The following is a 23,087-nucleotide window of genomic DNA, read 5'->3' on the forward strand; positions in this document are numbered from 1 at the left end:
TCCTATAGGAATTGAAAACAAAGGAACTGAGATAAGAATGTCTTTGGTAGCACTATAGGAAAAATAAAGGAATCACTTTGCTGTGTTTTTGAATTTGAAACAAGGTAGCCGTTGCATAAAAGTAGCCCGACGCGCGAACATTTTCGCCAGGAATCGTTCCAAGAGGTCTGACCTCTTGGTAGATTTCCTATAAAATCAGACCACGGAACGGCAATCCTATGGATTCTTTCCTTTATTTTTTTGGAACCAAAGGGGGAACCAAAGGGACAGATAGGAAAAAATCCTTAGCAACAGTGATCCTACGAATTTCCTTTGCCAACCCTCCGTTCCAAAGGGGGCCTAACCCTGTGGGCGCCCTCGGCAGCTGTTCTGCTCATGCCAGAGCTACTTTTTTTTCTCCCAAAAGGGAGTTCCACAGCCATCTTCCATCAAACTATCCAAAAGTCAGCTGTTGACTGAAATCCATGAGAAACGGCTCGGGGCACGGCATCGTCGGCGGGACAAGACTGGCCGACAGGCCCTTACCACTCGCCTGTCAGCCCGTGCCGTTTGAACAACGCGTAATGTCCCGTACAGAGCACGCACATACATCCGCAGGGCACCATACGTTCAGCAATGCCGTCAGCCGGGGAGGTGGCCTAAACCAATCCATCCAGCGACAAATCCCAGCACAGAACCCAAACAGGCCATTTCATAGCAATCTGTATTAGCAGGGCCACCAGAAGCAGTCTGTGCCATGTACAGACGACAGCACAGGAGCTGCAGCCAGACCAAGCTCGCCACCGTGCTTCTCCCCAGCTCAGCTCCTGCCGCGGGGGTCACTACTCTGTACTCATCAGTATACAGAAGAACGACTCCAGCCATTCGGACGGCACCAAGGAAAAGAAGATGTAACACAGCACTTGGCATGGCGCTCGGCGGCCGGCCGGAGCAGAGAATTCACCAATCAAAAAACGGGAGCGCCGGAAGGCAGGGAACAAATACAACCGTACGGAGGCTACAAAAACGAGTGGGAATGAAAGGAAGGGACATGGGTGCTACGGTCTTCTCTTCCATTTTGGTGTAGGCTGGTTCATCCTCCTCGGAGGGCTGACGAAGTGGGTGGTCGCGACGAGGTCAAAATGGCGGCTCCGCTCCGGCTGCTGGCAGCTTCGCACGTCAGCTTCACAGTTTGTTGGTTAATGACGACGCAGATGGCATGGTTCCTGGGATCTGCTGGTGCTCAGCTCGGCTCAATGTCCTATGAACAGAACATCCTCTTCTGCGATGACACAAAAGAATGAATGCGGTGTTCAGCTTAGCAAAACTACTGAGGTCGACGAGTACTTCAGTTCAGCACATGAAAGTTCGGCTTGATATACCTTGACTCTAGACGACGACTCCTGTACGGATTCCAGAGTCTCCACCAGTGCCTTCTGCTTCACCACGGTCGCATTCAATACCTGACATCAAAAAAAGACATTTTTTAGGGAGATGGGGAGGAAAACCCTGCTGATAGTAAATTATGGTGTATTTGAGTACTATATCGCTATAACATCACACAACCATATCGGCAACATGTGCTGATGTGCAACCTAGATTTTCAATAATAAATCATAGTAACTTACTCTTTTGGTCCTCTCGAGGTCAGCCTCAACGGATCTGATCCGCTCGAACGAGCTCAACAGAATGAGTTCCTTGTCCTCTGGGATCTGCGGCGGTTTGGCGGCGAGGTGACTGCACATCGACTCAAGATTGTCAAGGCGCTGCAGGCAGGCGCACACCTCTTCATCACTGATGGCGCGAGGTCTTGGCTCCTCTGCCGCTGCTGGGGCCGCTGGTGGAGCAGGGCGATGGATGCTCTCGAGCCTCCTCTCGGCTGTGGAGAGGAAAAGCCGGATGAAGTAGAAGAGCTTGACCAAAGTTGTAACCACTAGCTTCACCACGTTTTCCCAGCCGCTTTGAGCGGCCGTACCATTGACGTTAAGAGCACTGTCCCCTGCGAATAGTAGAACGTTTCAACAATGACTGTAAATAACTGGAGCAGGTAAAAAAAAAAGAGGCACATTGCTTCTTCCAGCGAATGTTATTAGAGATATCGATTGCACACATCAAACAAGGCTAACAAACTATTAAGTATATACTTCACAGTAAATGAATCAGTCCTAGAAGAGGACAACGTGTACCATACAGCACACCTGACAGGTACCCACACTTTTGTTCCCTAGTCATAATAAGACAATGGCAGTCATCTTGGCAGTAGAAATTCCACTGCCATTTACTAGAGTTTTATGTCTGTTACCAGGGAACAGATGGCTGGCAGCGCTATAAAGAGTAGCAATTAAAGTTTCACAAACATAACACAAGGAATGTATGGTAACTGTGACATCACACACGATCTTCAATGCCCTGACTAGGTTCAGACTCATTTGACTAAAATGGTAGGAAAAGAATATACCAGGCCTTCTATTGGCAGAATATTGGCTGAAATCAGCCATTGGTTTGTGGTGCTCCATTCCAGTAGCTCGTCGCGCTCCATGGTAAGATTCAGGAGCCATATCCGGGTGGCTTTGATCATCATAGCTGAAGTATGTCACACGATCTGTGCCCTTTACCTTCGGTAGAAATAAATACAACAAATCAATATACTACAAGGTGCCATGTGGACCCAAGTAGAGCTGGAAAATCAGATCCAACTGTATTTACAAAGGGAAATGGATAAACATACTTCCTCATGAACTGGAGTCAAGCAACCATAGTCAGAAACTTTATGAACAAATGATGCACCAAAATCATCAACATCAGATCCAGATTCAGCATTTGATGTATCACTTAGCAAGCCCTGCCACTGAAAGAGACAAACACAGTAGTAGTTTAGAACAAGAATCCAAAAGGGCAATCAGTTTCCTACAATATAACTAATGAAGTTTATATAGTTTTACAATGTTACTTTCATCTGTTCCAACCGAAAGGATGAGCTGTTTCTTTCTTCCCCCTCAGAAACAGGTTTGATTTCCCTCGCGCATCCAGCTTCCAAATTGTGGATCAGCTACAAATGATATTATCTATCAGCACGTAGAGAAACATGGACAGCATCCAGATGACCTATTTCTACGTAAACACAAAAGGGTAAAAGGCACCTTCAATATATAAGGATCATTCCACGGCCCTTTGTTCGATCCAAGACAACCACCCTTGTCACTACATGTGCATGAACCGCCAAGGAATTCTGGCAGCTCACTGAGAAAAAACAAGCAATATTAAATGTTGGGGGGCTGAAGCTAGGAAACAGCTAAAGGGAACAAGTTCAGATGAACACAGCTATGAGTACCTCGAATCCATTACTTCAAGAAGCCTGCTCTGGTAGTTCGAACCAAGCACCTACACGGAAGAAACAAAAACTAATGATTGTGCTACCAAACAAGTGTCCACTAAAGGATGGTATACAATTTATGGACCTTACATGAATCTTGGATGAAGTCTTTGGGTCAAGGAAGCCCTTCACGCTGTTCCAGATCCACTTAAATCCACTCCCAGCGTTCACAACAAACATTTGGTGGAGTGTCTGCATTTATCACATATTACTTAACTGGGTCAACAGGCAAAATACCATAACATATTACCCATTGAAAAGAATAATTACCTCGGGATAATAGTCGCTATCAATCTTCTGCATCCGGTGCACAAGTTCTCTGGCAGTCTTGGAGAAATTCTTAAACCCCTGAAGAAAGCAATAACAATCAAACTGAATAAACTACAAACAGATCTGTATTCTGTAAGCACAGCACAAACTGAACCGTTCACATACCACACCCTGGACGTCCAAGATGGTAGTGGTCGAGTCAATGTGCCTCTTGGCAGCCAATGTGCAGGCAGGGAACCTCTCCCTGAAGGCTCTCTCAAACTCCTGGACATGGTACTTGATGTAGCGATCCACAGACGTGATCTGCATGAGTTTGTTGGGATCCACCTTCCCTAGCCTCTCAATGTACACGGGCCGGCCTTCGCGGTCCACACCATGGTAGCCCTGAGGGTAGTAGCGCAGCACATCATCCAGTTCTGCGAAATCAAAATCCTGAACGCGTGGAGCAACAGCAGAGTATTAGTATATACCAAACAGAGATTAGTATCTCCCAAGTATTGCTTGCGGTCCAGACTTGGCAGCGGTCACCTCGAGGATGGTGTCAGTTCCGAACTCCTTCCTCCATTTCAGCATCTCCGACCACATCTGCATTGCCTTATCGGCTTCAAACTTCCTGGCCTTGAGGAACCTGATCCAAACGGCGAGTTTCAAAACATGGCATAGTGGCATTCCAAGAACCGGGTCCAAATGCAGCGCAGGCAAGGAAACAAAGGGGTGGGCTTTAATGTGACCTGAGCATCATGTGGTAGTCATCGTGCTTGTCGGGGAGGAAGCCGTGCGCGGCGAGGCGGTCCCGGAAGGAGGCGACGGCGCGCTCCTCCTCGGCGTCGCGGACGTCCTCGATGGAGATGGCCGCCGGCGGGAAGCGGAAGTCGACGCGGCGCCTCCCTCGCTTCTTGAGCGCGTGGATAGCCTTCCGCCGCAGCGAGCCGATCTTACGCCGCCGCCGCTCGTCCTCCGAGTTGCCGTCGCACAGTGATATCTCGATGTCCTCCGCGTGGCTCACTGCAGGCAAGGCAGGCAGAGATTGGCACGGCGCCGCGCTAAGCATCCCAATAAGAAAAAAAGATGTCTGTTTTTCTTTCCTTTCCAAAGCAAAGAACAAGACTCGCTCCTCCACCTACCCGACATCTTCGCCGCCGCCGATTCCGGGACGTCGCGCTCTCGCACCGAACCTCGAACCGCCGCCACTGTCGTCTGCGTGGTGGAGACAAAAAGAAACGCTAGGAACGATCAGGTCCGCTGCACTGCAGTAGCCATTAACAAAAGGAACACAAAGCGCATTTGGCAGCGCGGGCGGGCGGGCAGGAGCGCGAGCCCTCCCGCGCCGCGCAGATCTGAGCAGAGGAAGAAACGGAGGGAGGGAGGGAGGCGAGGACCAGATCTCGTCGCCAAAAAAAACACACACACAAAGAAGGTCGCAGCTTCTTCCAGGCCCTGAGGAGGAAGCTGCATTGGTTACTACTAAAAGCAGCGCCGCGTCCGAGTCGCCATAAATTCCACCCAGTGGAACGGCATGTGTCGACCGACAGTGGGGAGGCGGCGCGCGGCCGCTCATTTACTCCTCCCTCCCTCCCGCAGGCCAGGAACCGGGTTCTGGGCGGAATGTATCCCAAACAGCAGCTCCAGTCCGTTCGCCGGAACAGATCAGAACAAAAAACGCGCGACGCAGAACAGAACAGATCCCCATCCACGAAACCGGAAAGGAAAAAAAATAACAGGTGGAAATCTCTCGCGGGATAGGAGAGGAGAGGATGAGATGAGAACTCACATTTTGTTGGGGTTTTGGATGGATGGGAATCAATCGATCAGGAGGAACCTTGGTGGCTAGGGCGGAGGCGAGAGGTCGGGGATTCTCTCTCTCTCTCCCTGCTCGGCACTGCCTCTCTTTCTCCTGCGCCCCTCTGTCTCCTCTCAGTTTGTTGCTGCTTGATGGGAACTGGAGGAGGGGAGGGGGAGGTGGGCACCTGCCCGGGCTGCTTTATATAAACGTATTTTATTATCCGGAGACGCGCTGTACGCAGATACCCGTACGTAGACGAGGATGGATGAGTAGTTGCAGGATGGATGATTTTTTTTGGGTGCCCCCCTTCTCAATCGCCTGGAAATGTGGCGCGTCCGCTTTCTGAGCGGATGGGGTGGACCTGGATTTTGGTTCAGATATCTCCCTCCGCGCCCTTTTCGGATCTCGGAGGATGGATCATGGATGGACGGATGGATCAGCACCGGGAGGGAGGAGAAGGAGGAGGGATAACGACGGACGGCCCGGGGAGGCCTCCGAGGAGAATGGAACGCCGTGCACGTAGGCACGCCGCCGTGGATCGAGAAATGCCCAAACGGGGACACCATCATTTGGTCGTCCAAGGCAGGCGAAGGCGAGGACGGGGAGGGAGCGCGCCGTGCAGGTGCTGTGCTGGGTGGTTGCCGCGGCCATGCATGGTTGCCTGGTTGGGGCGACGAGACGAGACGGCCTCGACGTGTGGTGGTGGCCTCCGACTCCGACGCGAGCCAGGGCCAGGGCGCCAGGCTACGTGGAGTTGAAGCCAGGGCCACAGGGAAGAGAAGAAAGCTCACGGGTTCCTCCTTGTTTTACATTACTGGTAACGCACGATACGGATCTGCCACTCATGTGGGTGGCAGTAATGCGTGCTGCCAAAAAAGCAACAGGACACGCCATCTGCACGGTTTGCGATTAACACGTACTAGATTACGATGAATTAGATTATTAGATTTTGGGGGAGGTGGGCGATCGATCGATGGGATGTGACGGGTGGGGCCGGGGGATTTGTCGCGTCGCGGTCCGGTCGGTCCGCCTGTCCGTCCTCGGGACCGTACGGAGTTAGGTGCGTGCAGAGCCGAGCGCGCGGCCAGGGCCAGGCCACCCACGGTCCCGCTTCTCCACGCGCTGGCTGGCTCGCCTCCCTAGCGAGGACCCGTGCCTGTGCCTCCACCTCTCTCCCCCTTTCTCTTGCATGGTCCGTCCCGTCCATGGACACTGCTCACGGGGCACGCACCAGCTGCTGCAGCTGCCCCTTTCGGCGCCGGATCCGGTCCATGGGCTCGGTCCGCGAGACCAACATTCCAGGAATCCAGCATCGGGGGCGCAAAAGGCCGAGCGAGGCACAGCCGCTAGCAGGCTGCCTAGCTGCTGCTGCTGACCTGACCTTCTTTCTTGCCGCTTCACAACACAGCAGTATCAGTTTTTTTTATATATAAAGAGGAGTAGGAGGAGGAGGATTAACAACGGCAACAGCCAAAAGAAGAAAAATAAAACCTTTTTCACAGGCCTCTTCTTCGCTTCTGCGCCATGCATTGCCAGTGGCCACTTCCTTCCTTCCGGGCTCAGATCCGACTCCGAGCGTGACCACACCGCGCTGCCCGACATGCCGTGAACAGAGAAACACCAGGCATTGGCTGGCGCGACGGCGACCGGGGTTTTTTTTACCATAGTTTCACATTTACGTCATGAGGGTGTTTGGGGGGGGGGGGGGGGGGGGGGGGGGGTTTGACGGGGTGAATTAGGGGCTAAATTAGAAGATTAAAAAAAATATCGTGGATGTGCGTTGGTGCCGTGGTACGTGAACGCGACTGACGGAGACTCGGGCACTGGAGACAGGAGCAGGGACGTCGAGCCTACACTGAACAATGCATGCTGGCTGCAGTACAGAGCGACGTGCGTGAGCTTGACTACTGCACGGCTGCTGCACTGCATGCACCGCCCCGCCTCCGCCTGTGTCCAAACAAGCTAGGCTGGGGACTGGGGGCACCCGACCGAGATGCGCGCTCGCTCTCACGTCTAGCCGAGCCGTCCCATCCCATCCACCCACACCCAGCCAGCTCTGCAAGCCACCCCGTCCTCCCTTCGTCTCGGACGGTGTATCCATCCCGCAGCCAGCGGAGCGGGTCCAAACAAGCAGCCCTCCGCCGCCGCCGCCTCCTCCTCCACCACACCACCTGATTCGATCCGGGCCGCGGTCCCGGCCGGGCGCGGCGGCGGGACGGATGCGTGCGCCCACCGGGATGCTTGATTGGTTTCGTCCCCATGCCAATCCCATTCCCATTGCCATTGCCATGTGGTCACTGCCCGGGTTTTGTGCGGGTCCGGGAGCTATTGATGACGAAGCTTCGGCAATGATCGCGAGTTCATTCATGGCGCCGGTGGTTAAGGTCGTTCCTGCAGATCTGCACCCACGTCCACGCATCAGATCTTCTCCTCCCCCCGCTCGTCGTTTAGCTACGTTGCATTTATTAATTCCTCTTCTTGCTCTTCGTTGATCAAGCCGCGCCGCGTGCGTACTCGGTGGCAATGGGACCGTGCGCATTGCACAAGCTAATCCAAAACCAACTCATTGCTCTGCACATTTGAACAGTACATATCGAGTCTAGATTAAGATAAATTCTCGTCAAAGTAAAAACTGCCGATCGAGCTAATTGAAGTTCTTGAAAAAAAAAAGAACAACCACATCAAATAAAAAAAGCGAAGGAAGTATAGCCGGTTAAATCTAAACTTCTTCCTTGCTAAAAAACATGTGTCTATTTGTATGTTTAACAATATAAAATTGGATATTTTATCCGTTTATGTTTTTCTTATGGACAGAAGAGATTAAAAGAAAGAGGACTCCGAAACGAATGACGGTAATTTGATCGATTTGCATATGGTGTGAGGCAATAAAAGAATGCAAGATACGAATAGAGTGTTGTTTTAGGAATTGCTTGAAAAACGGATGCTATTTTCTGAATGTCGTCTTAAACCAGTGTTGTTTCGTAGATTCTCCATGTGGTTTGGTGCAATGTTATTCTCAATAAGTGACGTCTTCTATGGCATATTCATGTTTAGGCTTTCCTTTTCTGATGTGTTAAGTTGTGTTCCGAATAAAATAGAGTTTTTGTCTTGTCCTTCTTGTCCTTTGGATGGTTGAGTGCCATGGTCTTCTTTTTTGTCGTTCTCCTTGTTTTACTCATCCATTTATACACTGTATGTGTCTTCTGTGATCACGTCACCCAATACTTAGGTAGGATCTATACACCTTTTGATTTGCCTCTCATAATGACAATGGCTGTAGTATTAAATCTTGGAAACAAACGTCTAAAAAACCAACGAGAGAAATCCTCGTCATCCACCTCGTGACCCAAATTACTTTGTTCAATCACAATGACATGAAGCCTATGAAACATTTCTCTATGTAGAAGAAATAGACATTTCTAAATAGTATCTAGACATGCATCTAGGACCATGGATTAGAAAACCCGTGAAAACCAGTCCAGTTTCCCATTACTGGATCAGTAACTGTTTTCCAACCATTTTTACATGAAACCTGTTAAAAAACAGCAGAAATCGACAAAAAAAAAAGAGAGAGAGTAGTTTCTCGCCGAGAGATCCGAGCAACCGATTTATTTGACTTTGTAATGCAAACTGGTCAAAAAAATTAAAAAAATGAAAATAGGTTTCTCTGTCGGGAAATAGGGATTCAGGCCGAGAAACACGCTTCTCGCCGGGACTAAAATAAGTTTTTTGTGCGTGCCCGTCATCGGTCAGCCTGCACCGCTGCAAACGTGACGGCTGGGCGTATGTCGCGAGCTTGACTGAGCTCCAGATTTTGGATACGCCAACCTATACGCGTGCAACGAGCCAACGAGGGTCCAAACAAATGCAGCTTTAAGGATCTACCGGTGCAAGGAAATAGGTAACCAAAACACAAGGCATGAGAACGTGAATGATTCTTTTTTTTTAAAAAAAAGGTGTTTGGATTTTGGTCCACTCCCTGCCACGCGGCCACGCCACCGTTACGCCCATCACGGTTTCCCGTGACGCGAAAGCTTTGGCTACCAGAAAAAAAAAAGCAAAATTTGTATCTGCTGTATCTGCAAGAAGCGAAAGAAAAACTCAGACCGGTCTAAGAGCGACACGGTCGTCGATTAGACGCTTCGACCAAATGCCCAGCCCATCGACCAAGGCACGGCACGGAAGGCCCCGACGAGACAGAGCAATGCATCTTTCTGCTGGCACGGTGCAAGACAAGCGCATAGGACCAAAGCAGCACCAGAGCAGCACGATCCAGGTCAGTCGCTGCTGAGCCGGCAGGTCCACCACTGAACAGATCAGCGTCCCGCCATCGTACGTGGATAGATAGGGCAACACCGAAACGCCAACAGGAGACTGACACGGACGGATCGAGCTCATGTGTGTCCACGGCGGGCGAGCCTCCCTGGCTGGCCGGTGGCCGTCGTCTCGCTCGCAGCGGCAGCGGCAGCGGCAGCGGCAATGGTGCGTCGGTTCCGGTGTGCGCTTTGGCAAAGGGTGGGGCAGGCAGAGTGTCGCTGTGCTGGCCGGGCAGGGAGACGCAGACGCATGGCCAGCAGCGTCGCGTTCCTGTCACCCACCCACGCACGCACAGTACTTCGTTCGTTCGTTCGTTCGTCGGGGTCTATAGCACACACAACACCACGCCCCTCCTTTGCAGTTGCCATACCTGAGGTCTACAACAACACCAACAGAGCAGAGTAGCAGGACTGCTGCAGGAAAGCACAGCTCGACTGCTCGCACGCAGAGGAGGGGAGGCACGCCGGCTGTGCACAACAGGGCAACTCGTCTACTCCTCCCTCCGTCCATCCCTCCCCGCTTGCCTGCTCGCCCCGCCTCGTGATGCCCTTTTGCCGCCACCCCCGCTGCCAAAAAGGACGCGTGCGGACTGCCGGCCTGCCGCTGCGGCGCTGCCCACTGGCCACCCAAGTGCGCAAATTCGAGCGGAAACACGCAGCCTAGTGTTTTTTTTTAAAAAATAACATTAACCGCTATCGAAATAAAATTACATGCATTATATTTTTAGACAAGACAAGATCACTCCACCACGCCACGTCATGTACACTTGCGTGATAAAGACTACTACAACAACGTAGATCCTTATTACCCCAGGTCGTGGTGCACGATGAGGCATATCGTGTCGTGACACCAACACTCACGTTGGCTGCGTAGGACTAGGCAAAAAAAAAAAAAAAAACGCTACCTATTATCCAAGCCCAATTTACTTTTACCCGGATTCGATTTACCTGAACTCGGATAGTCGGATACCTAGAATTTTAGATAAAGGCTGTGAACGGGTATTTTCAGAACATGATTGTCATTACCTAAATCACACGACCCAATAAAACGAATAACCCGAAACACATATCCAGCTCTTTTCTCCCTTCTATTTGTCTCCTTTCATTCTCTTGTCACATGAGCTCACCTAGGTGGCTTTTTTTCACTGTTCTCCTTTTGTCCTTTTTTGTCTTATCCTCTATCTGAATTGGTTTTGGTCGTAGTTGTCAACAGTGTCATGTGTGATGTATGACTCTTTCGTCCCATGAAGATTTCATGATGATTTGAAGATTTATTAGTTTTGTGGTTTGGACTAGGCTTGTGAAAGATTCTGTGAGCGCTATTGTTTAGAGTGTTGTTTTGAAGATTTTATACCACTCGGATTTAGATAGATCTAAAGTTGTATACTGTTCTAGTGTTTCCACTATTTGATTGCTCTAGGGTTTGTGATGCTCAAGAGTATCCATGGTTGTACGTAAGAATGTCTTCATTTGCTGTAACTATAGTTTCTTTGGGCGTACTCTTTGAGGATGGTATACGTAGTTATTGTGATATACTATGTACAGTGCTTTGCACAATTTGAGTAATGACCTTATGAGAGATACATTTAATATACGTGCGCTATAGGGTTGGTGGAGTTCTTTCAAGTTGTTTGTAACTATCTCTATCGATAACCTTGTTCGCATGTTTGATGACACCTCGGTGCCATAAGCGTGTTTGCACTTGTCCAGAAGACTGGTATATTTAGCCCATTACTACCAATACGACCTACATCATCTTCTGGCTATGCCCTACACGCCTTTGTGAAGAAGTCACGGCATCTAGAGTTAACTAGCAATGCTTCATGTCGATCGATCGGCATGAAATGTTTGATCCAACTGAAGCGTGCCATATCACTTGATCGTTGTGTAGGCTCACACAACTTCATGTCGATCGATGGGCATGAAATGTTTGATCCAATAATTATGTTGTTTCTTTCGAACGCTACATATACACATTTACACCATAGATGGAAACGTGAGAAACCACTCAAGTCCAATATGACAGAAAGTCACTCGCAGAGCAGTGCTCTCCATATAGTATAAGCTCGCTAGCTGAAGGGGGACGAGCGACCGAGCGAGCTATAAAAAGGGACCAAGCTCCTTTTCAACACATACATTTTTTGATATTTTGACTAAGATAAAATGTAATATTTGTTCTTATCATTTTAGTATCTCATATGTGGACCATTGTCCACTTCAGCAATAGATTTTTTTAGATGTTAAATATAATTGTGTGCCATCGCAACGCATGAGCACGACTATATTAAACCATCAGTTTTTTCTGATTCCACGAATACATCATTGTTGTGTCCCCCACATTTAAATAGTAAAAGAAGCTAAAGTTATATATAAATTGGGATTTGAATCATGATGGCTCTAAACCTACATTCACGCCTAACTAGTCAATTAAACATATACTGGTCGGTTATCTGTGCGTTGCGACGGCTCACAACAATACCCACGTAAATTATCCACAAAAAAGATTTCAATATTTTTTATTGGTTGTCTCCACTCTTCACATAATGTTTCTAATGAATGCACGGGTACCATAGGTAGCAAATCAGAGACCCACATCCCTCGCCTCCCCCACTTCCAAGGTTTCGTAGAGCAGGAGGGAAGGGAAGAGGCGGGCATACCTGTTCGTTGTTGAAGAAGGAAACGATGAAGACTTGGGCATCTGGAGGCGACATGGGTAGTATACCGCTAGATATATAGGGAGAGAGCACGCAAGCGGAGAAAGAAGTCCAGGCTGAGCAGCTCCAAACCAAGAGGCACCCGCACCAGCCGTCAGTCCGAGAAGGGCGAGAGAATGTGAGTGTCTTCCCAGCCTTGGACTCACCGAAGCGACATAACACCACCACCAACTCCGTAGCATATGTCGACTGCTGCCACGCTACAGACCTTAGTTGTCCAATATCTCACACCTGGACTCCTCATCGCTAGGATAACCTAAGCATGACAAGCGCCACCATGTCATCCTTGACAACACGCATGGATAAATGTCAGGAGCATGAATGACTCACCCCGTACCCACGTTGAGGAGCGTCGATCAGCTCGCGGTTGCGACTTTGGGCGGGGGGCAGCAGGTTGGGGAGGAAGAACATGGTGAAGTCGGATAGACGAACGTCCGACGACGACGAAAACGATGGTGCACGCATGATGTGAAACGTCCTCATGTCTAAACCCTAAACCCCTAAACCCTAGCCGATGCGCGAGTCGGTGTCGGGGCTAGTGTCGGACGAATACGGGGAGGAGGCACCTGCCCTAAGGCCCTCTGCCGAGAATGGGGTGGCACGGAGGTGGAGGCATGAGGGGAGAGAGAAAATTAGTAGAATGACGAACGAGGTGGTGGCAACTGAGACGAGGACCATCATTATCTTGTGGAGATATATATGGCCAAATGAGTCGTGTCTAACGAGCCGGCCCGATACACGACCCATTTAATAGTGACTGAGCCAATCCAACACGAGCGTCGTGCGGTGCTTGGGCCGTAGCCTCGGGCCATAGTGCTGGCCCGGCTCGACACAATTATTTATTTTATTTTTACAAAAACAAATCATATATACATATGTACAATTTAAATACAATGTTATAAATACATAAACATGATGTTCTACTGGCTAGATAACTTTGTCCAGTGTCTTCCACCCTTCTTCCATTACTAGGCTCCTGCGGCCAGTGGTGGGCTGAGGAATAGTGGAGGGAGGAGCGAGGAGCGAGGGAAGAAGGCGGCTAGGTGCGACAACAGCTGGAGGGCAAGGGCGTCGGGCACCACACCTCCCTTCCCATCCTCCTTTTTATCTCTCTCCCCATGCTGGATCTAGCCTCGGGCCGCGTCGTCGCTTGGTTTGCGGGGAATGGGAGGGAGGGAGTGAGAGCACCTAGAGGGGGGTGAATAGGTGATCCTGTTCCACTTAAAACTTAGGCCACAAAAACTTGGTTAAGTGTTAGCACAATAACCGCCAAGTGGCTAGAGAGGAATCTTCAACAAAACACAATAACCAACAAGATCAATCACAGAGATGGCACGGTGGTTATCCCGTGGTTCGGCCAAGACCAACGCTTGCCTACTCCACGTTGTGGCGTCCCAACGGACGAGGGTTGCAATCAACCCCTCTCAAGCGGTCCAAAGACCCACTTGAATACCACAGTGTTTTGCTTGCTTTTTCAATCCCGTTTGCGAGGAATCTCCACAACTTGGAGCCTCTCGCCCTTACACTTGAAATTCACAAAGAAACACAGAGCAAGGGAGGGATTAGCAACGCACTCAAGACAAGAAATCACAGCAACACCACGCACACAAGTCGCAACGAGAGCTCACAACACAACTCAATGAGTTCACCACTCACTAGAGCTCTAATTGCTACTGCAAAGAATCAAAGGCGCGGAATTGATGTCTTAGTGCTTAGGAATGTTGTAGGAATGCTTGGTGTCTTCCTCCATGCGCCTAGGGACCCCTTTTATAGCCCCAAGGCAGCTAGGAGCCGTTGAGAGCATTCTAGGAAGGCTGATCTTGCCTTCTGTCGACTGGCGCACCGGACAGTCCGGTGCACACCGGACACTGTCCGGTGCCCGATTTCTTTCTAAAAATGGCGCAGTCGACCGTTGGCAGCCTGAGAGCTGTTGGCGCACCGGACAGTCCGGTGCCCCCTTCTAGCCGTTGGCTCGACCACGTGTCCCGCGCAGATTGCGCGGCCGACCGTTGGCTCACCGGACAGTCCGGTGCACACCGGACAGTCCGGTGAATTATAGACGTACGTCGCCGATGAATTCCCGAGAGCGACGAGTTCGCCTGTGAACGGCCCACCGGACAGTCCGGTGAATTATAGCCGTACACCGCCGTCAAAGTCCCGAGAGCAGCCTGTTCGCTAGAGCCAGCCTGGCGCACCGGACACTGTCGGGTGCACCACCGGACAGTTCGGTGCTCCCAGACTGAGCATACTTTGGCTGCTTGAGCCAAGGCATTTTCAATTGGATTTTTCCTGTTTCCAGCACTTAGACACAATACATTAGTCCATAAAACAATGTACTAAGTCTCGGAAACATACCTTTATCCTTGATTTGTACTTTGTCCACCTTTTTACACTTAGGCACTTGTGTTGGACACTAAATCACCAAAACACTTAGAAATGGCCCAAGGGCACATTTCCCTTTCAATCTCCCCCTTTTTGGTGATTTATGCCAACACAACATAAAGCAAGTAGAACAAGTACAAAATCAATTCAAATAAGAACTCAAAATTGTTTTGATTCAAATTTGATATATGGATCACTCTTTGCCACCACTTGGTTTGTTTTTGTAAATCAACCTCAACTTCCTATCTCTAAGTCAAACACACTTGTTAAAACATAAGGAGAGTCATTCCAAGAGAAATTGAGTCAAGATTCAAAACCCCCCTTTTCCCATAATCAATACTTCTCCCCACAAGAAGCCAACTTTTGACAAGAGAGACAATAAAAGAGTTTTGACAAACCAAAAGCTCTATTCTACTATTTTCAAAAGCTGGTCCATTTATCGCTTTGGCCTTTATTTTCTCCCCCTTTGGCATCAAGCACCAAAACAGGATCAATCTTGGCCCTTTAACCCTATTGCCTCACCAAAATCTTCGACTAAGAGCAAATAGGCAATAAGAGTATAAAGATGAACTTGGAAAAGTTACTCTTTTCATCGGAGTGCAGTGGAAGTCTTGCATGGTCCAAGTCCACCTTTCCCTTTCAAAACTCCTTTGAGACTAAATCAAGCAAACTCAAGTACATGGTTAGTCTCAAAGGGTCAAGTTGTAGCACAGCTCCCCCTAAATATGTGCATCACTTGCAAAAAGGACTTGTGAGGTCCAGGGAGTGTTTGTACAACTTGAGCACCACAATAAGCAACAAAATGCAGAATGAACATGATCAAAGGCATAAACACATGTATGCTACAATTCAATCCAAGTTCCGCGAATCTAGGACATTTATCTCACTACGCAGCCTGCAAAAGGTCTTTTCATCTAAAGGCTTAGTGAAGATATCGGCTAGCTGGTTCTCGGTGCTAACATGAAACACTTCGATATCTCCCTTTTGCTGGTGGTCTCTCAAAAAGTGATGTCGGATGTCAATGTGCTTTGTGCGGCTGTGCTCAACAGGATTTTCCGCTATTCGGATAGCACTCTCATTGTCACATAGGAGTGGGACTTTGCTCAGATTGTAGCCAAAGTCCCTGAGGGTTTGCCTCATTCAAAGTAGTTGTGCGCAACACTGTCCTGCGGCAACATACTCGGCCTCAGCGGTGGATAGGGCAACGGAAGTTTGTTTCTTAGAATTCCATGACACCAGGGACCTTCCTAAGAATTGGCACGTCCCCGATGTACTCTTCCTATCGACCTTACATCCAGCATAGTCGGAATCTGAGTACCCAATCAAGTCAAAGTTAGACCCCTTTGGATACCAGATCCCGAAGCAAGGTGTAGCGACTAAATATCGAAGAATTCGCTTCACAGCCACTAAGTGACACTCCTTAGGATCGGATTGAAATCTAGCACACATGCATACGCTAAGCATAATATCCGGTCTACTAGCACATAAATAAAGCAAAGAACCTATCATGGACCGGTATGCTTTTTGATCAATGGACTTACCTCCTTTGTTGAGGTCGGTGTGTCCGTCAGTTCCCATCGGCGTCTTTGCGGGCTTGGCGTCCTTCATCCCAAACCGCTTTAGCAAGTCTTGCGTGTACTTCGTTTGGGAGATGAAAGTGTCGTCCTTGAGTTGCTTCACTTGGAACCCAAGGAAGTAGTTCAACTCGCCCATCATCGACATCTCGAATTTCTGCGTCATAACCCTGCTAAACTCTTCACAAGACTTTTGATTAGTAGAACCAAATATTATGTCATCGACATAAATTTGGCACACAAAAAGATCACCATCGCACGTCTTAGTGAAAAGAGTTGGATCGGCTTTTCCAACCTTGAAAGCATTAGCAATTAAAAAGTCTCTAAGGCATTCATACCTTGCTCTTGGGGCTTGCTTAAGTCCATAGAGCGCCTTAGAGAGCTTACACACGTGGTCGGGGTACCGTTCATCCTCGAAGCCAGGGGGTTGCTCCACGTACACCTCCTCCTTGATCGGCCCGTTGAGGAAAGCGCTCTTCACATCCATTTGGTACAACCTGAAAGAATGGTGAGCGGCATATGCTAGCAAGATACAAATTGATTCTAGCCTAGCCACAGGAGCAAAAGTTTCCTCAAAGTCCAAACCTGCGACTTGGGCATAACCTTTTGCCACAAGTCGAGCCTTGTTCCTCGTCACCACCCCGTGCTCGTCCTGTTTGTTGCGGAACACCCACTTGGTTCCCACAACATTTTGCTTGGGACGAGGCACCAGTGTCCAAACTTCATTGCGCTTGAAGTTGTTGAGTTCCTCCTGCATGGCCAACACCCAGTCCTGATCTAGCAAGGCCTCTTCTACCCTGAAAGGCTCAATAGAAGAGACAAAGGAGTAATGCTCACAGAAATTAACTAATCTTGAACGAGTAGTTACTCCCTTGCTAATATCACCCAATATTTGGTCGACGGGATGATCCCTTTGGATCGTCGCTCGAACTTGGGTTGGAGGTGCCTGAGGTGCTTCTTCCTCTTCAACTTGATCATCCTGTGCTCCCCCTTGATCATGCGCCTCCACTTGAGGTACCTGTTCGTCATCTTGGGTTGGGGGATGCACCATAGTTGAGGAAGACGGTTGATCTTGCTCCAATTGTTCCTGAGGCCGTACATCTCCAATCGCCATGGTGCGTATCGCGGCCGTTGGAACGTCTTCTTCATCTACATCATCAAGATCAACAACTTGCTCTCTTGGAGAGTAATTAGTCTCATCAAATACAATGTCGCTAGAGACTTCAACCAAACCCGATGATTTGTTGAAGACCCTATACGCCTTTGTATTTGAATCGTAACCTAATAAAAAACCTTCTACAGCTTTGGGAGCAAATTTAGAAGTTCTACCTTTCTTCACAAGAATATAACACTTGCTCCCAAATACACGAAAATAAGATACATTGGGTGTCGGGGACCATAATTAGGGGTACCCTCAAGACGCCTAATTCTCAGCTGGTAACCCCCATCAGCATAAAGCTGCAAAGGCCTGATGGGTACGATTAAGTCAGGGATCAGTCCACACGAGTGACTCGATCACGCTTCACCCGAGCCTAGCCTCGGCCAAGGGCAGCCGACCTCGAGAGACTTCCGTCTCGCCCGAGGCCCCCTTTTTATGGCGGACACATCACCGGCTCGCCCGAGGCCTTGGCTTCGCTCAGAAGCAACCTTGACTAAATCGCCACACCGACTGACCAAATTGCAGGGGCATTTAACGCAAAGGTGGCCTGACACCTTCATCCTGACACGCGCCCCCGGCAGAGCCGAAGTGACCGCCGTCACTCCACCGCTCCACTGGCCAGTCTGACAGAAGGACAGCGCCGCCTGCGCCACTCCGACTGCAGTGCCACTCGACAGAGTGAGTCTGACAGGCAGTCAGGCCTTGCCAAAGGCACCATGGCGAACTCCGCTCCGCCCGACCCCAGGGCTCGGACTCGGGCTAAGACCCGGAAGACGGCGAACTCCGCTCCGCCCGACCCCAGGGCTCGGACTCGGGCTAAGACCCGGAAGACGACGAAACTCCGCTCCGCCCGACCCCAGGGCTCGGACTCGGGCTAAGACCCGGAAGACGACGAAACTCCGCCTCGCCCGACCCCAGGGCTCGGACTCCGCCCTGGCCTCGGCCGAACGACTTCCGCCTCGCCCGACCCCATGGCTCGGGCTCGGCCACGGCAACGGAAGGCAGACTCAACCTCGGCTCCGGAGGAACCCCCACGTCGCCCTGCCTAGGGCACAGACCGCCACGTCAACAGGAAGCGCCATCATCATCCTACCCCGAATCGACTCGGGTCACGGAGAACAAGACCGGCGTCCCATCCGGCCAGCTCCGCCGGAGGGGCAATGATGGCGCTCCACAAGCTCTATGACGACGGCGGCCCCCAGCTCTCTTACGGAAGCAGGACGACGTCAGCAGGGACTCGACCGCTCCAACAGCTGTCCCTCCGCCAGGCTCCGCCGCACCTCCGACAGCCACGACATCACGCCAGCAGGGTGCCCAGATCTCTCCGGCTGCCACATTGGCATGTACCTAGGGCGCTAGCTCTCCCTCCGCTAGACACGTAGCACTCTGCTACACCCCCCATTGTACACCTGGATCCTCTCCTTACGACTATAAAAGGGAGGACCAGGGCCTTCTTAGAGGAGGTTGGCCGCGCGGGACCGAGGACGGGACAGGCGCTCTCTTGGGGCCGCTCGCTTCCCTCACCCGCGTGGACGCTTGTAACCCCCCTACTGCAAGCGCACCTGACCTGGGCACGGGACGAACACGAAGGCCGCGGGACTTACACCTCTCTCACGCTCGACTCCGGCCACCTCGCCTCTCCCCCCTTCGCGCTCGCCCACGCGCTCGACCCATCTGGGCTGGGGCACGCAGCACACTCACTCGTCGGCTTAGGGACCCCCCTGTCTCGAAACGCCGACAGTTGGCGCGCCAGGTAGGGGCCTGCTGCGTGCTGACGAACAGCTCCCCGTCAAGCTCCAGATGGGCAGTCTCCAGCAACCTCTCCGGCCCGGGACGGTGCTTCGTTTCGGGACTCTTGAGTTCATGTCCTTCGACGGCAGCTACGACATGATACTTCTTCCACCGCCGCGCGACTACGACAATGGCGGCCGACAACCCGCCCGCCGGCGGCGGAATCGACGACGTCTTCCCCGCGTGGTGGAAGAGCAACATTCGGGCTCGCTCCGTTCCCTCCCCCGCCAATGGAGGAGGAGGCGGGGCCGTCAAGGCCAGACGGGAGGCCGCGCTTCGTCGGCCGTCGAGCGAATCGACGCCCCCGACGCCCCGACGGAAGGCACGCCGGACGTCGACCTCGCGTTCAAGACGGAGGCAAGCGCCGTCCCCCCGCGCCACGCTGACCCCGAGCAAGAAGACGACGCCGGCGCGCTCGTGGAAAGCCTGCAGGACGTCGCCCTCGAACCGGAGATGATGGCGCAACCAGTCCCCGATGTGACTACATCGCTCCTCGTCGACCAAAAGGTAACGACTAACTCCCATCTTGCGTCATTTCGACTCGGCCTCAACCCGCCAAACGACCTCGTTTTGGCGGGCGCTCTCATTGAGGCGAGTGCAACCCCACTGAGGTTCCGTATGCGGTCGCCTTGGGACCGACTGACGGACGTCTCGACCTACGGGCCCTCTGGGTCCGAGGAAGCTGACGATCCCGACATCGGTTGGGATTTCTCCGGACTTGGCAACCCCAGTGCCGTGCGGGACTTCATGACCGCATGTGACTACTGCCTATTCGACTGTTCCGATGGAAGCCGCAGCCTTGGCGACGAGAGCTGTGGCCCAAGCCGCGAATGTTTCCACATCGAGCTAGGGGATCCCACCGAAGGCAACCATCTTGGCATGCCGGAGGATGGTGATATCCCTAGGCCGGTGCCTCGCGCCGACATCCCACGGGAGCTAGCTGTGGTCCCCGCTCCGGCGGGGGGTTACGACCCACAACTCGAGCAAGTCCGCGAGGCGCAGGCCAGGCTCAACGAGGGAACATGAGCGCTTGAGCCGATCCGTCGGGACGTCGGACAGGCATGGGTGGGCCAACCCCTGGCCGGAGAAATACGTCAGCTGCCCCAAGGTCTCCAGCACCGCGTCGCCAACGATGTCAGGATCAGGCCGCCGCCCGCATCCAGCGGGGTCGGTCAGAACCTGGCAACCGCAGCAATGCTCATCCGCGCGATGCCGGAGCCGTCAACCACCGAGGGTCGGCGAATCCAGGGAGAACTCAAGAATCTCCTGGAAGGCGCTGCGGCCCGGCGGGCCGAGAGCACTGCATCCCGAAGGCAAGGATATCCCTCGGAACCTCATGCCGCGACTTCCCGATTCATGCGGGAAGCCTCGGTCTACACCGGGCGCACGCGCAACACCGCGCCTGCGGCCCCGGGCCACCTCGGCAACGAGCACCATCGACACGACCGTCGGGCTCACCTCGACGAAAGGGTGCGCCGAGGCTACCACCCCAGGCGTGGGGGCGCTACGACAGCGGGGAGGATCGGAGTCCCTCGCCCGAGCCACCCGGTCCGCAGGCCTTCAGTCGGGCCATCCGACGGGCGCCATTCCCGACCCGGTTCCGACCCCCGACTACTATCACGAAGTACTCGGGGGAAACGAGACCGGAACTGTGGCTCGCGGACTACCGCCTTGCCTGCCAACTGGGTGGAACGGACGACGACAACCTCATCATCCGTAACCTCCCCCTGTTCCTCTCCGACACTGCTCGCGCCTGGTTGGAGCACCTGCCTCCGGGGCAGATTTCCAACTGGGACGACTTGGTCCAAGCCTTCGCTGGCAATTTCCAGGGCACATACGTGCGCCCCGGGAATTCCTGGGACCTTCGAAGCTGCCGGCAACAGCCGGGGGAGTCGCTCCGGGACTACATCCGGCGATTCTCGAAGCAGCGCACCGAGCTGCCCAACATCACCGACTCGGATGTCATCGGCGCGTTCCTCGCCGGCACCGCTTGCCGCGACCTGGTGAGCAAGCTGGGTCGCAAAACCCCCACCAGGGCGAGCGAGCTGATGGACATCGCCACCAAGTTCGCCTCTGGCCAGGAGGCGGTCGAGGCTATCTTCCGAAAGGACAAGCAGCCCCAGGGCCGCCCATCGGAAGAAGCTCCCGAGGCGTCTGCTCCGCGCGGCGCCAAGAAGAAAGGCAAGAAGAAGTCGCAATCGAAACGCGACGCCGCCGACGCGGACCTTGTCGCCGCCGCCGAGTATAAGAACCCTCGGAAGCCCCCCGGAGGTGCAAACCTCTTCGACAAGATGCTCAAGGAGCCGCGCCCCTACCATCAGGGGCCCGTCAAGCACACCCTCGAGGAGTGCGTTATGCTTCGGCGTCATTTCCACAGGGCCGGGCCACCCGCCGAGGGTGGCAGGGCCCACGACGACGACAAGAACGAAGATCGCCCAGCAGGAGAGTTCCCCGAGGTCCGCGACTGCTTCATGATCTATGGAGGGCATGCGGCGAATACCTCGGCTCGGCACCGCAAGCAGGAGCGCCGGGAGGTCTGCTCGGTGAAGGTGGTGGCGCCAGTCTACCTAGACTGGTCCGACAAGCCCATCACTTTCGACCGGGCCGACCACCCCGACCATGTGCCGAGCCCCGGGAAATACCCGCTCGTCGTCGACCCCGTTGTCGGCGATGTCAGGCTCACCAAGGTCCTGATGGACGGGGGCAGCTGCCTCAACATCATCTACGCCGAGACCCTCAAGCTCCTGCGCGTCGATCCGTCCTCCGTCCGAGCAGGCGCTGCGCCCTTCCACGGGATCATCCCTGGGAAGCGCGTCCAGCCCCTCGGGCGACTTGACCTCCCAGTCTGCTTCGGGACACCCTCCAACTTCCGAAGGGAGACCCTGACGTTCGAAGTGGTCGGGTTCCGAGGAACCTACCACGCCGTGCTAGGGAGGCCATGCTACGCGAAGTTCATGGCCGTCCCCAACTACACCTACCTGAAGCTCAAGATGTCGGGCCCCCACGGGGTCATCACCGTCGGCCCCACGTACAAACACGCGTTCGAATGCGACGTGGAGTGCGTGGAGTATGCCGAGGCCCTCGCCGAGTCCAAGGCCCTCATCGCCGACCTGGAGAACCTCTCCAAGGAGGTGCCAGACGTGAAGCGCCATGCCGGCAACTTCGAGCCAGCGGAGACGGTCAAGGCCGTCCCCCTCGACCCCAGTGGCGACACCACCAAGCAGATCCGGATCGGTTCCGGGCTCGACCCCAAATAGGAAGCAGTGCTCGTCGACTTTCTCCGCGCAAACACCGACGTTTTTGCGTGGAGTCCCTCGGACATGCCCGACATACCGAGGGAGGTCGCCGAGCACTCGCTGGATATTCGGGCCGGAGCCCGACCCGTCAGGCAGCCTCTGCGCCGATTCGACGAGGAGAAGCGCAGAGTGATTGGCGAAGAGATCCACAAGCTAATGGCAGCGAGGTTCATCAAAGAGGTATTCCATCCCGAATGGCTTGCCAACCCTGTGCTTGTGAGGAAGAAAGGGGGGAAATGGCGGATGTGTGTAGACTACACTGGTCTCAACAAAGCATGTCCGAAGGTTCCCTACCCTCTGCCTCGCATCGACCAAATCGTGGATTCCACTGCTGGGTGCGAAACCCTGTCCTTCCTCGATGCCTACTCAGGGTATCACCAGATCCGAATGAAAGAGTCTGACCAGCTCGCGACTTCTTTCATCACGCCGTTCGGCATGTACTGCTATGTC

At 52.7% G+C, this 23,087-nt stretch overlaps 1 protein-coding gene across 2 annotated transcripts; it reads right to left on the bottom strand.

Moving 5' to 3' along the window:
- Positions 1–673: 673 nt before the first annotated feature.
- On the bottom strand, positions 674–5,586 carry LOC100279739 (Phosphatidylinositol/phosphatidylcholine transfer protein SFH13). 2 transcript variants are annotated; one of them, XM_008674614.3, is made up of 15 exons: positions 5,002–5,586; positions 4,747–4,819; positions 4,354–4,627; positions 4,151–4,250; positions 3,788–4,054; positions 3,623–3,700; positions 3,443–3,544; positions 3,311–3,360; positions 3,120–3,219; positions 2,930–3,028; positions 2,708–2,827; positions 2,438–2,594; positions 1,608–1,978; positions 1,362–1,442; positions 674–1,261 (listed from the first exon to the last, which is right to left on the bottom strand). In XM_008674614.3, exons 2-15 carry the CDS (start codon positions 4,751–4,753, stop codon positions 1,241–1,243), a joined length of 1,827 nt encoding a protein of 608 aa, XP_008672836.1. In that variant the 5' UTR covers positions 4,754–4,819; positions 5,002–5,586; the 3' UTR covers positions 674–1,240.
- Between the last annotated feature and the right edge of the window lie 17,501 nt (positions 5,587–23,087).

Source organism: Zea mays, chromosome 1 (assembly GCF_902167145.1).
Source record: "Zea mays cultivar B73 chromosome 1, Zm-B73-REFERENCE-NAM-5.0, whole genome shotgun sequence".
Lineage (NCBI taxonomy): Eukaryota > Viridiplantae > Streptophyta > Magnoliopsida > Poales > Poaceae > Zea > Zea mays.

Coding starts and splice junctions, on each gene's coding strand:
- LOC100279739 (XM_008674614.3), bottom strand. Junction 3,701..3,787: donor TCTTGGACGTCCAGGGTGTG/GTATGTGAACGG, acceptor TGCTTTCTTCAG/GGGTTTAAGAATTTCTCCAA. Junction 1,262..1,361: donor AGTCGTCGTCTAGAGTCAAG/GTATATCAAGCC, acceptor GTGTCATCGCAG/AAGAGGATGTTCTGTTCATA.